Source organism: Geotrypetes seraphini, chromosome 9 (genome assembly GCF_902459505.1).
Source record: "Geotrypetes seraphini chromosome 9, aGeoSer1.1, whole genome shotgun sequence".
In the NCBI taxonomy this organism is placed as follows: Eukaryota; Metazoa; Chordata; class Amphibia; order Gymnophiona; family Dermophiidae; genus Geotrypetes; species Geotrypetes seraphini.
This window is the reverse complement of record NC_047092.1, coordinates 12,438,098-12,450,581: the sequence shown is the minus strand read 5'-3', so window position 1 is coordinate 12,450,581 and position 12,484 is coordinate 12,438,098. Positions and strand designations below refer to the sequence as shown.

General features: G+C 45.2%; 1 protein-coding gene across 2 annotated transcripts in view; it reads left to right on the top strand.

The window, feature by feature from the left end:
• Positions 1 to 12,484, top strand: part of PLXNA4 (plexin A4) — a 1,110,463-nt gene that overhangs the window by 911,565 nt on the left and 186,414 nt on the right. For both annotated transcript variants that reach the window (XM_033958729.1, XM_033958728.1), the window contains exon 19: positions 1,093 to 1,239. In XM_033958729.1, the coding sequence (XP_033814620.1) occupies positions 1,093 to 1,239 (147 nt within the window). The remainder of the gene's footprint in view (positions 1 to 1,092; positions 1,240 to 12,484) is intronic.

Here is a 12,484-nt window from a genome sequence, read left to right as displayed (position 1 = left end):
GTAGGAGGTGCCAGGGGCAGTGGTGCCCCCTGCGCTCCCCGTACCCTCCTCTCCGTGCCCCCCCTCCACTCCTCCCATTCTCCTTCCCGCCCCCATTCCACAGTTGTGCTCTCCCTCCGCACCCCCCCCCCCCGCACCTCTTAACCTTCACCAGCGTGAATGGCTTCTGCATGCATGCTCCTTGCGCCAGCATTGGATTCCCTCTAATGTCATTTCCTGGCTCCGTGACCCGGGAGTGATTCAGAGGGGGAACCAGGCTGGCACGAGCAACAGGCAGAAGCTGTTCGCACTGGCGAAGATAATACAGAGGTACGGGGTGGGGGAGGGATGACGCAAGGGTGGCATGGTGTGGCAGGATGGGGCAGAGAGGTGCCAGCGCCCCACTGACCTGGTGCCCGGGGTGGTCCACACCCCTAAAATGGCTAGTGCACCTTAATAAAAGGTCCATGTATTATCCCACTCATAGAGAACCATCTAGCTGATTTCACCGCAAGACCCCAAACACCCGAGGCCCTACTGCAACAATTTTTCGTGCCCTTACAGGGGTGATGTGTTGATCGTCGGTCTTTGTTTTAAGGCATATGCACAAAGTGATGCTATTTCTTGTAGATAGGCTCAAAATCATAGTAACATAGTAGATGACGGCAGATAAAGACCCGAATGGTCCATCCAGTCTGCCCAATCTGATTCAATTTAAATTTTTTAATTTTTTTCTTAGCTATTTCTGGGCAAGAATCCAAAGCTTTACCCGGTACTGTGCTTGGGTTCCAACTGCCGAAATCTCTGTTAAGACTTACTCCAGCCCATCTACACCCTCCCAGCCATTGAAGCCCTCCCCTGCCCATCCTCCTCAATAGTGTGTTAATAAATTTGAAAAAAGAACGAGCGCTTAGATTTTCCCATTTGGCGGTTTGGATTATGCTATCATGTATTATCCCCAAAACATTGCTCTAGCAGAGTGAAATGGGTGAGGATTAATTATATAAAGCCATTGGTTGTCTGTTGGTGCGTAATCCTATATGTATATATATATTTTTTTTTTTTTTTTTTTTTTTTTAAATTATTTTTTTGTTATTTCTCTTGGTTACACAGGGCAAGAACCTGACCCCACCGGTGGCTGGTGGCAATGCAAAACTGAACTATACTGTGTTGATTGGTGAAAAGCCCTGCACGGTCACTGTGTCAGATGTCCAGCTTCTCTGCGAGTCTCCCAACCTCACTGGGCGGCATAAAGTTCTGGTGAGTGTGATGGATTTTGAGCTAACCCAGGTGAACTCAATATAGGGTGTTGGGGCAAGGGAGAAGGGTGGGAATGGGGGGAGGGGGATTCAGTTTTGAAATCTTTCCCCCCTCACTAGGTAGTAAAAGACATGAGTCAAGAACTTTTTAATTACTTGACTGTTTTGCGAAATTCACAAATGTGTAGAAATAGAGAATGACACAGGGACAAATTTTTCCCTGTCCCCGCGGGAACTAATTTTCCCGTCCCCGCGAGTTCTTTTCCTGTCCCTGCCCCATTCCTGCAAGCTCCGTCCTCATCTGCACAAGCCTCAAATGCTTTAAAATCCTAAGTCGCAACATTCTAGAGCTGAGATTGTGATGTCATAATGCCTCATTCCACCAATGCCTAAGCTCAGTTCTCACCTGCACAAGCGTCAAACACTTTAAAATCCTAAGTCGCAACATTCTAGAGCTGAGATTGTGATGTCATAATGCCTCATTCCACCAATGCCTAAGCTCCGTCCTCATCTGCACAAGCCTCAAACACTTTAAAACCCTAAATAGCAACATTCTAGAGCTCGGATTGTGATGTCATAATGCCTCATTCCACCAATGCCTAAGCTTTGTCCTCATCTGCACAAGCCTTGAACATTTTAAAATCCTAAGTCGCAACATTCTAGAGCTGAGATTGTGATGTCATAATGCCTCATTCCACCAATGCCTAAGCTCCGTCCTCATCTGCACAAGCCTCAAACACTTTAAAACCCTAAATAGCAACATTCTAGAGCTCGGATTGTGATGTCATAATGCCTCATTCCACCAATGCCTAAGCTTTGTCCTCATCTGCACAAGCCTCGAACATTTTAAAATCCTAAATCGCAACATTCTAGAGCTGAGATTGTGATGTCATAATGCCTCATTCCACCAATGCCTAAGCTCCGTCCTCATGTGCACAAGCCTCAAACACTTTAAAACCCTAAATAGCAACATTCTAGACTCGGATTATGATGTCATAATGCCTCATTCCACCAATGCCTAAGCTCTGTTCTCTTCTACTAAAGCCTCAAACACTTCAAAATCATAAGTGTTCGAGGCTTGAGCGGTTAAGGCAGAGCTTACAGGACTGGGGCAGGGACAGCGACAAAGCTCGCGGGGACAGGACGGAGAAAATGAGTTCCTGCAGGGATGGGGAAAAATTTGTTCCCGTGTCATTCTGTATGTAGAAATATTCATGTAAATATTCAGCAATTTGGTATTTCCATTAAAATATATGGACAATTTATCTGTGTATTTTATGTGTATTTTGAGCAACGCTATCCTAGGGGTCAAAAGTCGCCTTATTGCCATGCACCAAGGCCACTTTTGCCACGGCCAGAAATAGGCCGATTTTCCTAATTAATGACCACTCGTCACCCCCTCACACGCCCCCTTCACAGAAAATATAAAACTTTTTTTAGCGTGCAATGTACGCCTGCAAATTGGCCATTTTACTGCGGGACGCCAGCACGTGTCCTTTGGCAAACTTTTTTTTAACATGCGGCTAACATACACCAGCTGTTTCTGCAGGTAAGTGAAAGGGCCCCTAATTGGGCTGAAAAGGCTGACATTGCCTAATTTGACCAGTCTATCCATATAGGAGGGAATTCAGTAAATGAGGGAATTCAGTAAATGACACTTAAAGTCAGAATGCTCCGCAAAGAGCACCCTTAAATAATTCGTTTAGCGCTGATTTTGCATTTACACCTGTTAAAAAACCTGGTGTAAATGCTGGCACCCAATGGTTGAATTACTGAATTACGTTCAGGGATATTATTTGACAAACACTAGGTCAGAAAGAGTCAAGATCCAAAAGACATAACTGACCATGTAAATAAGACAAGCCTTTGAAGGGTGGTCAAGAAATATTGTATAAAATTACTGAGAGATGTGAAACTCTGAAAGGAAGGCTAGAAAACCTCCCTTGGGTAAAGAGTTTACCTTCCAGTCATTGTTATTCTATAAAAATCTTTTTTGATCACGACCTGGAAAGGCTAAAAAGTTCAAACTGTTTCCAAAGTTCAAAATAACTGGTTTGTTCTTCTTGTTAATATCATGCAAACGTCACTGCATACTTGATGAAAAAAATCGACTTAGCTGTTAAACAGGAGTGAGGGGGTCCCAACGTGGCCCCGTTTCGTTCCCTGCTTCAGGGGACCCGATGTAAGCTGGTTCAGATTAAATCCTAGTCGATACTAGTGCTGGAATGGCATAACTGCGTGACTTGCAAACAAACGCATCATAGCTGGGGAGTCAAAAAGATAACTTCGTGCAATTCAGACCAAGTCACGCAGTTATGCCATTCCAGCAATAGTATCAAACCAGCTTACATCGGGTCCCCTGAAGCAGGGAACGAAACGGGGCCACGTTGGGATCCCCTCACTCCTGTTTAACAGCTAAGTGGATTTTTTTCATCAAGTATGCAGTGACGTTTGCATGATATTAATAACAAGAACAAACCAGTTATTTTGAACTTTGGAAACAGTTTGAACTTTTTAGCCTTTCCAGGTCGTGATCAAAAAAGATTTTTATAGAATAACAATGACTGGAAGGTAAACTCTTTACCCAAGGGAGGCTTTGTAGCCTTCCTTTCAGAGTTTCACATCTCTCAGTAATTTTATACAATATTTCTTGGTCCAGAATACCGCAGCGAAACTGATTTTCGGGAAACGTTAAGTTCGATCACGTGACACCGTTGCTTCAGAGTCTTCATTGGCTCCCTGTCTATTTTAGAGTTCAGTGTAAATGTGCTTGTAGTTATATATTGTTTTTTCATCTGAATATGGTATACTTGCTTTCCTTTATCTGTATTGTTGACTACACACACCCCCTTTCCCCATATTGCTGTATTACTTTTCTTCTTCCTTCTCCAAAATGCATAATTCTTTTCTTACCATGCGATTTGATATGCCAGTTGAGTGCTGTATTGTTTCTTCTGGTGTATATTTTTTGCTTTTCGGAGCATATACACTTGTAATGTTTTGCTATTTCTAATATTATAAAATCAATAAAGCTTTGAACTTAAAAAAAAAAAATTCTTTATGGCATCTTCACTCCTCTAGTTCCTTTATCTTGGAATCTTTACAGATTCTCTTTTGCAAGGGGCAACCAACAATACAAATTCTCTCTCTCTCCCTTATAGAAAAGGGACTAGAGGAGTTAAGATTTTTGGCCAGTCTTTGATTTTTAAGTTCTCTCAACTTTGGAACGATCTCCCGCTCCTTTTAAGAAGTTCTGGTTCTCTCTTATTCTTTCGTAAGTTTTTGAAAACTACTTTATTCACCAAACACTTTGGAAATTAATTCTTTTCGATATCTTTCTTTTATGGTTCTTATTTTTTAAGTTAACTATTGTAAACCGAGTTGACCTTTCTTAGAATGAAAACTCGGTATATAAAGCCAAGTATTAGATTAGATTAGATTGATAGCAGTGGCATAGTAAAGGGGGAACGAAGGGGAGTGGTCTGCTCCGGGCGCCATGTTAATGGGGTTGCCCCCCCATACCTCTTCCCATTCCTCCCCTCCATGCATGCAACCCCCTGCCCTTCCCCCATTCCTCTAGCTGAAGTTGGTGTTCGCGGCGGTCAACGACGTGCTGACAGCATTTCCAGGTGCTGCGCATGGGAAGTATGTCAGAGGGGGTCACAAGGAGCACGTTGACTGCCGTGAACAGCAAGGAGTGGGGGGAGGGGGGTGCACGGCAAGCAGGAGCAGGGGAAGAAGTGGCGGTGAGGGCGGAGGAGGGGCACCTCTCACCCTCGCTTCGCCACTGATTGATAGTATTCTACAGCGTGGCACTTAACTTCTGAGAATGCTTTTTGATCCGTCCATGCCGTTCCCGTGGTTGCATTCCTTAGGAGTAGCATGCTATGGAATTTAGACATAGATTTTAAAGGACAGTGCCTAGGTCAGATGCGTACATAGCTCCAAATTGTTATCAATTTACATTATTGGCTGTTACCCCCTTTTTACAAAACCGTACCACAGTTTTTGACGCCGTCTACAGCGGTAACAGCTCTGATGCTCATAGAATTCCTATGAGCGTCAGAGACGTTACCGCTAAAAACCACGCTACGATTTTGCAAAACAGGGGGGGGAGGAGAGTAAAAGACTCGTTTTACGATCACATCCCTGTACTGGGCTTGCGCACAAAAGCTTGCCTTAATGCCAGGCACGGTTTCTCCCCGTTTCACCAAGATACTCGGCGCAAATTGCGTGCGTGTAATTTGCATGCTCTTTCTACCACGCGCAGCCTGGCAGATGAAAAGCGCTCCCTGCCCGGTGTTTTCCACTGGGTTGCCGGAGCTCTGTGCGTCCTGCCCTAAGTCCCGACGCAAGAAGACTTCGCTTGCAAGACGTCTATCAAATCTTGAGCGCTTTCTCACCCCCCCCCCCCCCGTCTTGATTCAAAATATATTGCCCCTTAAAAATGCAAAATTGATCACAGATCAGGTTAAGAAGATGAAAGTGACATTTTTAAAGCGGCCTTTAAGCCACTGTGACGGGAACAACATTTCCTTCAAATGTTCTCGAGCTGGTGAAAACCCTTATTAAATGCTACCTAAACAACTATAGGGCATGAAATTAATTTCCAGATTAAGCATTTTTCATTCCCTTGTCGCCTTGGTTTGCTCCGGATAAGGCGCCCCTGGGCTGCCCTTTAACCTTTGCTGAGCTCCCTCCGAGCGCTTCGCCCCCCAGCTTGAACTCCTTAAGATGCAGTGCCAGCAAGCAAAGGTATTGAGCATGAACACGTCCAGCCATTAAGCCCAGTTTGTGTCTGTAGAGCTTCACGTTCCTGGGTGAGCTGCCTAGAGACTGTGAAGGATACTAGCAAACCTCATTTTCTGCATTTCTACCTTCTTAATTTTACTGCAGGTAATGAATACATGAATTAAATAATCCTTATTAAATGCTTTAGTAGCATAGCCACCGAGACCATCATTTTCAGAGCCATTTACATGGGCAAATAGTGATTTACATATGTAAATTAGATGTTTGAAAATATGTTCAGCACGTGACGGGCAATTTTTTTTTAATAATTATACACGTGTAGTTACATGCACCATAGACATATAAGTGGCGAGAAAATAGCATTGAATTGCATTGGTATCTAATATAATAAAACGCTAGGCCGCGCATGCGCACTTCCTATGTGTGCACCGGTTTTCCGTGAGCTGTAGCAACACATAGGAAGTGCGCATGCACGGCTTACGGTCTGTCCTGCTCCCTGTTGAAAGACGCTTCTCCGCTCTCTCTCTTCTTCCCCCCCCCCGGCGGATGTCGACCGCAGCAGCCAAACCCGGAAAACATCAAAAGCCAACCCTTCCGGCTTTTAAGTTGGGCACTGCTTCTCCTGCGGCGCGGTAGCCCGAGTCGGATGTCGGCCGCCTCCCCCCCAACCCGGGCAGAGGCGCAGCCGACAAACCTACCCGGAGCCGGAAACGAAACGCCGAGGTCATCTCGCTGTGGGAGGGGCGGATGGGAGGGTCAGTGGGGTCGGATGCACGGTGGCGGGGCCGGGGAACGATGGAAACAGGCTGATCACCGGTTCTACTGCACAGGGGGGATGGGAGGGGGGTACAAATTTAAAGATGCTGCTCATTGGGTCTATTACACAGGGGGATGGGAGGGAGGCAGGCAGGCTGGCTTCGGGGGTGGGTCAAAGTCTGGAAGGCAGTGAGGGGGGACATAGGAAGGAGGCGCTGGGGGGCACTAAGGACATAGGAAGGGGCACTGAGGGCACTAAGGACACAGGACAGAGGCACTGGGGGCACTAAGGACACGGGAAGGAGGCACTGGGGGCACTAAGGACACAGGACGGATGCACTGGGGCCACTAAGGACATGGGAAGGAGGCACTGGGGGCACTAAGGACATGGGAAGGAAGAACTGGGGTACTAAGGACATAGGAGGCACTAAGGACATAGGATGGGACAGTATGGACATAGGAAGGGGGCCACTGAGAGACAGGCAGGCATGGCACAACAGAAAAATACAGAGCCAGAAAGAAAGATAGACAGGGGGCCAGGGAGAGACACAGACAGACAGCATCCAAGGAGAAAGAGACAAAGAAAAAAAACAACCCCAAAATAGATGTCTACTCTAGCACCCGTTAATGTAACGGGCTAAAATACTAGTATAAGTATAAGGTATACGAGTGGTCAATGCACATGCGGAACATGGATGTCTCCCACATATGCACATAGGACTGGATTTAGCAAATGGTGCCCAAATTTAGACACTGGAAAGATCTGCACCAAACTCACGTTCTGGAAAAGGCGCTTTGCGCCAAGCACCCTTTACGGAATAGCACTTTGGGCGTGAGGACTTATACCTAGTGGCGTAGGATGGGGAGGTAAGGTAGATGGACTGCCCGGGGCACCATCTTGGTAGGAGCACCGGTGTCTCTTTGCCTCCCCTCCCAATGCTATGCTTGCACAACCCCCCCCCCCCCGGTACCTCTTTAAATCTTCTCCAGCAGGAGTAGTTTCTCAGGCCTGCTGCTCATGCTGGCCTGGCTCCCCTCTGAAATCACTTCCAGGTCACGGGACCAGGAAGTGATGTCTTATGGAAAGCTAACACCGGCGCAAGAAGCTGCTCGTTCTGGCGAAGATTTAAAGAGGTACTAGGGGAAGGGAGTGTGCGAGTATGGCATGGGAAAGGAGCGGAAGGCGGTGAGGAGGGTGCGGGGGGGGGGTGCCACCGCTCTGGGTGCCTCCAACCCTTGCTACGCTACTGCTTACACCTGCAAAAAATCTGGTGTAAATCCTGGCATGCCGATTGGTTGCCCAATCCTGGAATCCTATAACAACTGTGCCCACATTTTTTATATGCTCCTGACACACCCATGCCCTTCGCTTGGCCACACCCCCTTTTGGTCTGCTCATGAGACACTGGGTGCACAGGTAAATTCAAATTTCTGCCAGTTAGGGGGGAACTCATCAATGGGCTCTAACCATATTAGCACATAAGAACATAAGAAGTGCCTCTGCTGGGTCAGACCAGAGGTCCATCATGCCCAGCAGACCGCTCACGCAGGGGCCCACCAGGTCCAGGACCTGTATAGTAACCCTCTATCTATACCCTTCTATCCCCTTTTCCTTCAGAAAATTGTCCAAACCCTTCTTGAACTCCAATACCGTACCTTGTCCTATCACCCTCTGGAAGCGCATTCCAGGTGTCCACCACCCTCTGGGTAAAGAAGAACTTCCTAGCATTGGTTCTGAATCTGTCCCCTTTCAACTTTTCTGAATGCCCTCTCATTCTTGTAGTTTTCAAAAGTTCGAAGAATCTGTCCCTCTCCACCTTCTCTATGCCCTTCAAGATCTTGTAAGTCTCTATCATGTCCCCTCTAAGTCTCCGCTTCTCCAGGGGAAAGAGCCCCAGTTTCTCCAATCTTTCTCTCTCCCTTTCTATCTCTCTCTCTTTCTGTCTCTCTCCCTTTCTCTCTCTCTTTCTTTCTATCTCTCTCTCTCTCTCTATTTCTCTCTGTCTCCCTTTCTCTCTCTCTTTCTGTCCCTCTCTACTCTCTCTATGCCCTTTAAGATCTTGTAAGTCTCTATCATGTCCCCTCTAAGTCTCCGCTTCTCCAGGGGAAAGAGCCCCAGTTTCTCCAATCTTTCTCTCTCCCTTTCTATCTCTCTCTCTTTCTGTCTCTCTCCCTTTCTCTCTCTCTTTCTTTCTATCTCTCTCTCTCTCTCTATTTCTCTCTGTCTCCCTTTCTCTCTCTCTTTCTGTCCCTCTCTACTCTCTCTATGCCCTTTAAGATCTTGTAAGTCTCTATCATGTCCCCTCTAAGTCTCCGCTTCTCCAGGGGAAAGAGCCCCAGTTTCTCCAATCTTTCTCTCTCCCTTTCTATCTCTCTCTCTTTCTGTCTCTCTCCCTTTCTCTCTCTCTTTCTTTCTATCTCTCTCTCTCTCTATTTCTCTCTGTCTCCCTTTCTCTCTCTCTTTCTGTCCCTCTCTACTCTCTCTATGCCCTTCAAGATCTTGTAAGTCTCTATCATGTCCCCTCTAAGTCTCCGCTTCTCCAGGGGAAAGAGCCCCAGTTTCTCCAATCTTTCGGCGTATGAAAGGTTTTCCATACCTTTTATCAAACGTGTCGCCCTCTTCTGAACCCTCTCGAGTATCGCCACGCTAAACAATAAAGATACCTATTATATTCCTATGTGCATCTCTTTCTGCTTAGCGCTAATGCTCATGTATGAATTCCCTCCGTAATGTCAATAATTGATTGTTAACGGCTTGTTACCTAATTCATTTCCACGCGCCTCTGCCCTTTGCACTAAAATTTGAGTGACCCTTATAGAATCCTGGAGATAACGTACAGAATACACCCCCCCCCCTTTTACATAACCGTAGCGTGGTTTTTAGCACCAGCCGCGGCAGTAACAGCTCCGACGCTCATAGGGATTCTACGAGCATTGGAGCTGTTACCGCCGTGGCTGGCACTAAAAACCATGCTACGGTTATGTAAAAGGGGGGGGGACGAGGATTGTAAGCTACATGTGTGAGCTGTAGCGATTAGGTGCATTCACTTAACCGCCATTGACCTCTTAAGAGGGCACCTAATGTCGCGTACACATTTTTACGCTTAAGCCAGTATTCTATAATGACATCTGTGTGCACAGATGCCGTTACAAATCTTGCACTCATCCCCCCCCATTTTGGCACCCAACGTGGGGCACCCAGTTATAGAATTGCCCCTTTTGATTTTTTTACCATGCAAATTTCATCCACACTTAAGTGAAGCATTCCCAGTTAAGTTCCGGTTACAAGTTTGAAAGAATGAAAGCGGAATGTTTGGGATATAGTAACGCATTCAAAATGGCGTGGAGCCCATTGACTGCATTTATTGAGTCGCAATCACCGTCATGTACCTTGCCTTTTATTTGACTTCCTTCCACATCCAGGGTGGGTGGGTGGGGGGAGGGGAATGTATTATTGTTTGCTATACTTAATTATCTATATTATTGAAATTAAATATGTACTTCTTTTATTAATTATGGGGAGGGGGGGAGATAATTATTGTTTTTTGAATTATTTGTGTATTTAAAGCGCGTTCTGTGTAGTGTTTATGTTTAAATGTATTGTATGGCACTGTTAACATTTGAAAATTAATAAAGATTAAAAAAAAATAAAAGTTATGGCCTTTGGGGAGCTTGCAAACCTGTTTGCTCTTTGAAGCCAGTTGAGTTTTGGGCAGGATCAGAAAACAGCATGCGCCGATTGCATTTTTGGGTTTACATGTTTATATTCTGAGTAAAATCTGCCTGCAGAAAAAGAGGTGAAAATATCCATAGGTACCTCATGCCTTTAGGATGTTTCAGAGCCTGAGCAAATCTGTGAAATTCATACCCATTTTTAATGAGAAAAAGCACCGTTCATAAAATACCCACAGACTTTGTCAAATTGATTATATTGTTTTGTCAAATTGATTATATTGTTTTGTCAAATTGATTATATTGTTTTGGCAAAACACAGTGTTTGCCATAATTTGAAAAGGATGCATTTATAAATATTACATGCAAAATGGAATTACTGCCACAGGTTGGGCGATCAGAAGAAAGCGTTATCTAGCCCTTGAGTACTGAAGGTATTGGGTTTCAGTTTTGTGGCAGACAGTTCAAGGACGAAGGCAACCATGCAGTCTCCTTGAGTTTCTGGGAAAATGATGCCAGTCTCGGATATTCTAATACGAATTCTAAATAGACCTGAAAATCCAACAGAATCTGCCTTGGCTTTTCTGAGTACATAAAACAAACCTCAAATATCCTGCCAGAGTTCATGCTCAAGCTTAAAATCCATTTGACTATGCATGCCTAATTCAGAAATCTGCAAATCTTGGGATTTGAGGGTGGTGGTGGTGGGAGGTTTGACGGGAAACCCACTAATTTCCCATGAAAGCTCTTTCTAAAAGGCACTCGTGTGTCTACTCACAAAAGCATCTGGAAGTAGTCTATTAGAAGTCTATAAAGAAACGTAAGCTATTCCCTCATTGAAATCGTGTCATCTTAAAAGATTCTTCGAAAGAACCTTCTCTTTTCAAGCGGCCAAACTAAATTCATGGCTCGCCCAAATTTTTACTCGATGCTTCTTCACATCTCAACTTTAGAAAACAGATCAAAACTCTACTTTTCAACAAACCAAATCCTTAACGCATTCCTCCTCTTCCTTAACGTATTCCACCTCTTCCCTTCCCACTCTTTCAACTCCCTCCATTTAACTTATATGCATTGGCTTCCTTCTCTTAAATTCAATGTATTCTCTTACTGTATGCACTGTATATAGTCCTTCTCTCTCTTAATTATAAACCTATAACTAGTTTGACTTTACGATTGCTTTGTTATGTTCTTCAATTTCAACCGCATTGTGTGCACTTCATCTAACTGTTGTGAACCGCCTAGAACTCCCTGGGTATGGCGGTATACAAAAATGAAATTATTATTATTATTATTAATAATGTAAGCTTAATGTTCAAATTGTGTCTTTATATATTTTGGGCAGAAGCACATGCTAGTTCGGAGCTGACTTAAATGTTCCCGCCTAGACTGATGAAAAATTATAGTATTCTCCAATTACAGTTCAAATCTATTTTATTTGCTATAATCGCTTAACCTTAGAGAAGAACAAAGTCGTGTACAATGCAAATACGAAAAATCAGAAAGGAACACCAGATATCATTCAACCAGAGCTAGGCAATCCAGATAATAGAAGCACAGGTGGGAAGGGGGAGGGGGCATGTGCACGGCAGGGAGGTTGGGAAGGAATGTGGGGGGTTGCGACCGCCCCAGGCGACACTCGTCCTCACTATGCCACTGTTGACAATTCTGCATGTATATTGCACACACAAGCTCGTAAATGCCAGTACAGTGTTCCCCCGTGAATTTGCGAATCGCGGACTCACTCATTCGCAGCCTGCTCCGACCACCTCTTCCTGTAGTAAAGTCGGGCTACACCAATCAAGAGCTGTGTGTCATCGCAGCTCCTGATTGGTTTAGCCCGACTTTACTACAGGAAGAGGCGGTCGAAGTAGGCCACGAGTGATTTTCTTCACCCACTGGCGTTCCAGCCGCCCTCTCCTGCCTCTTGACAGGCAAAAACCCGCATTCATGATTTTTTGAAATTTGTGAGGGTTCCTGGAACGGACACCCGTGAATTCCGATCATTTAAGCGTGTTGTTGGTGTCATCTTATATACAATGACTTCTTGAAGTGCACGCACTTTT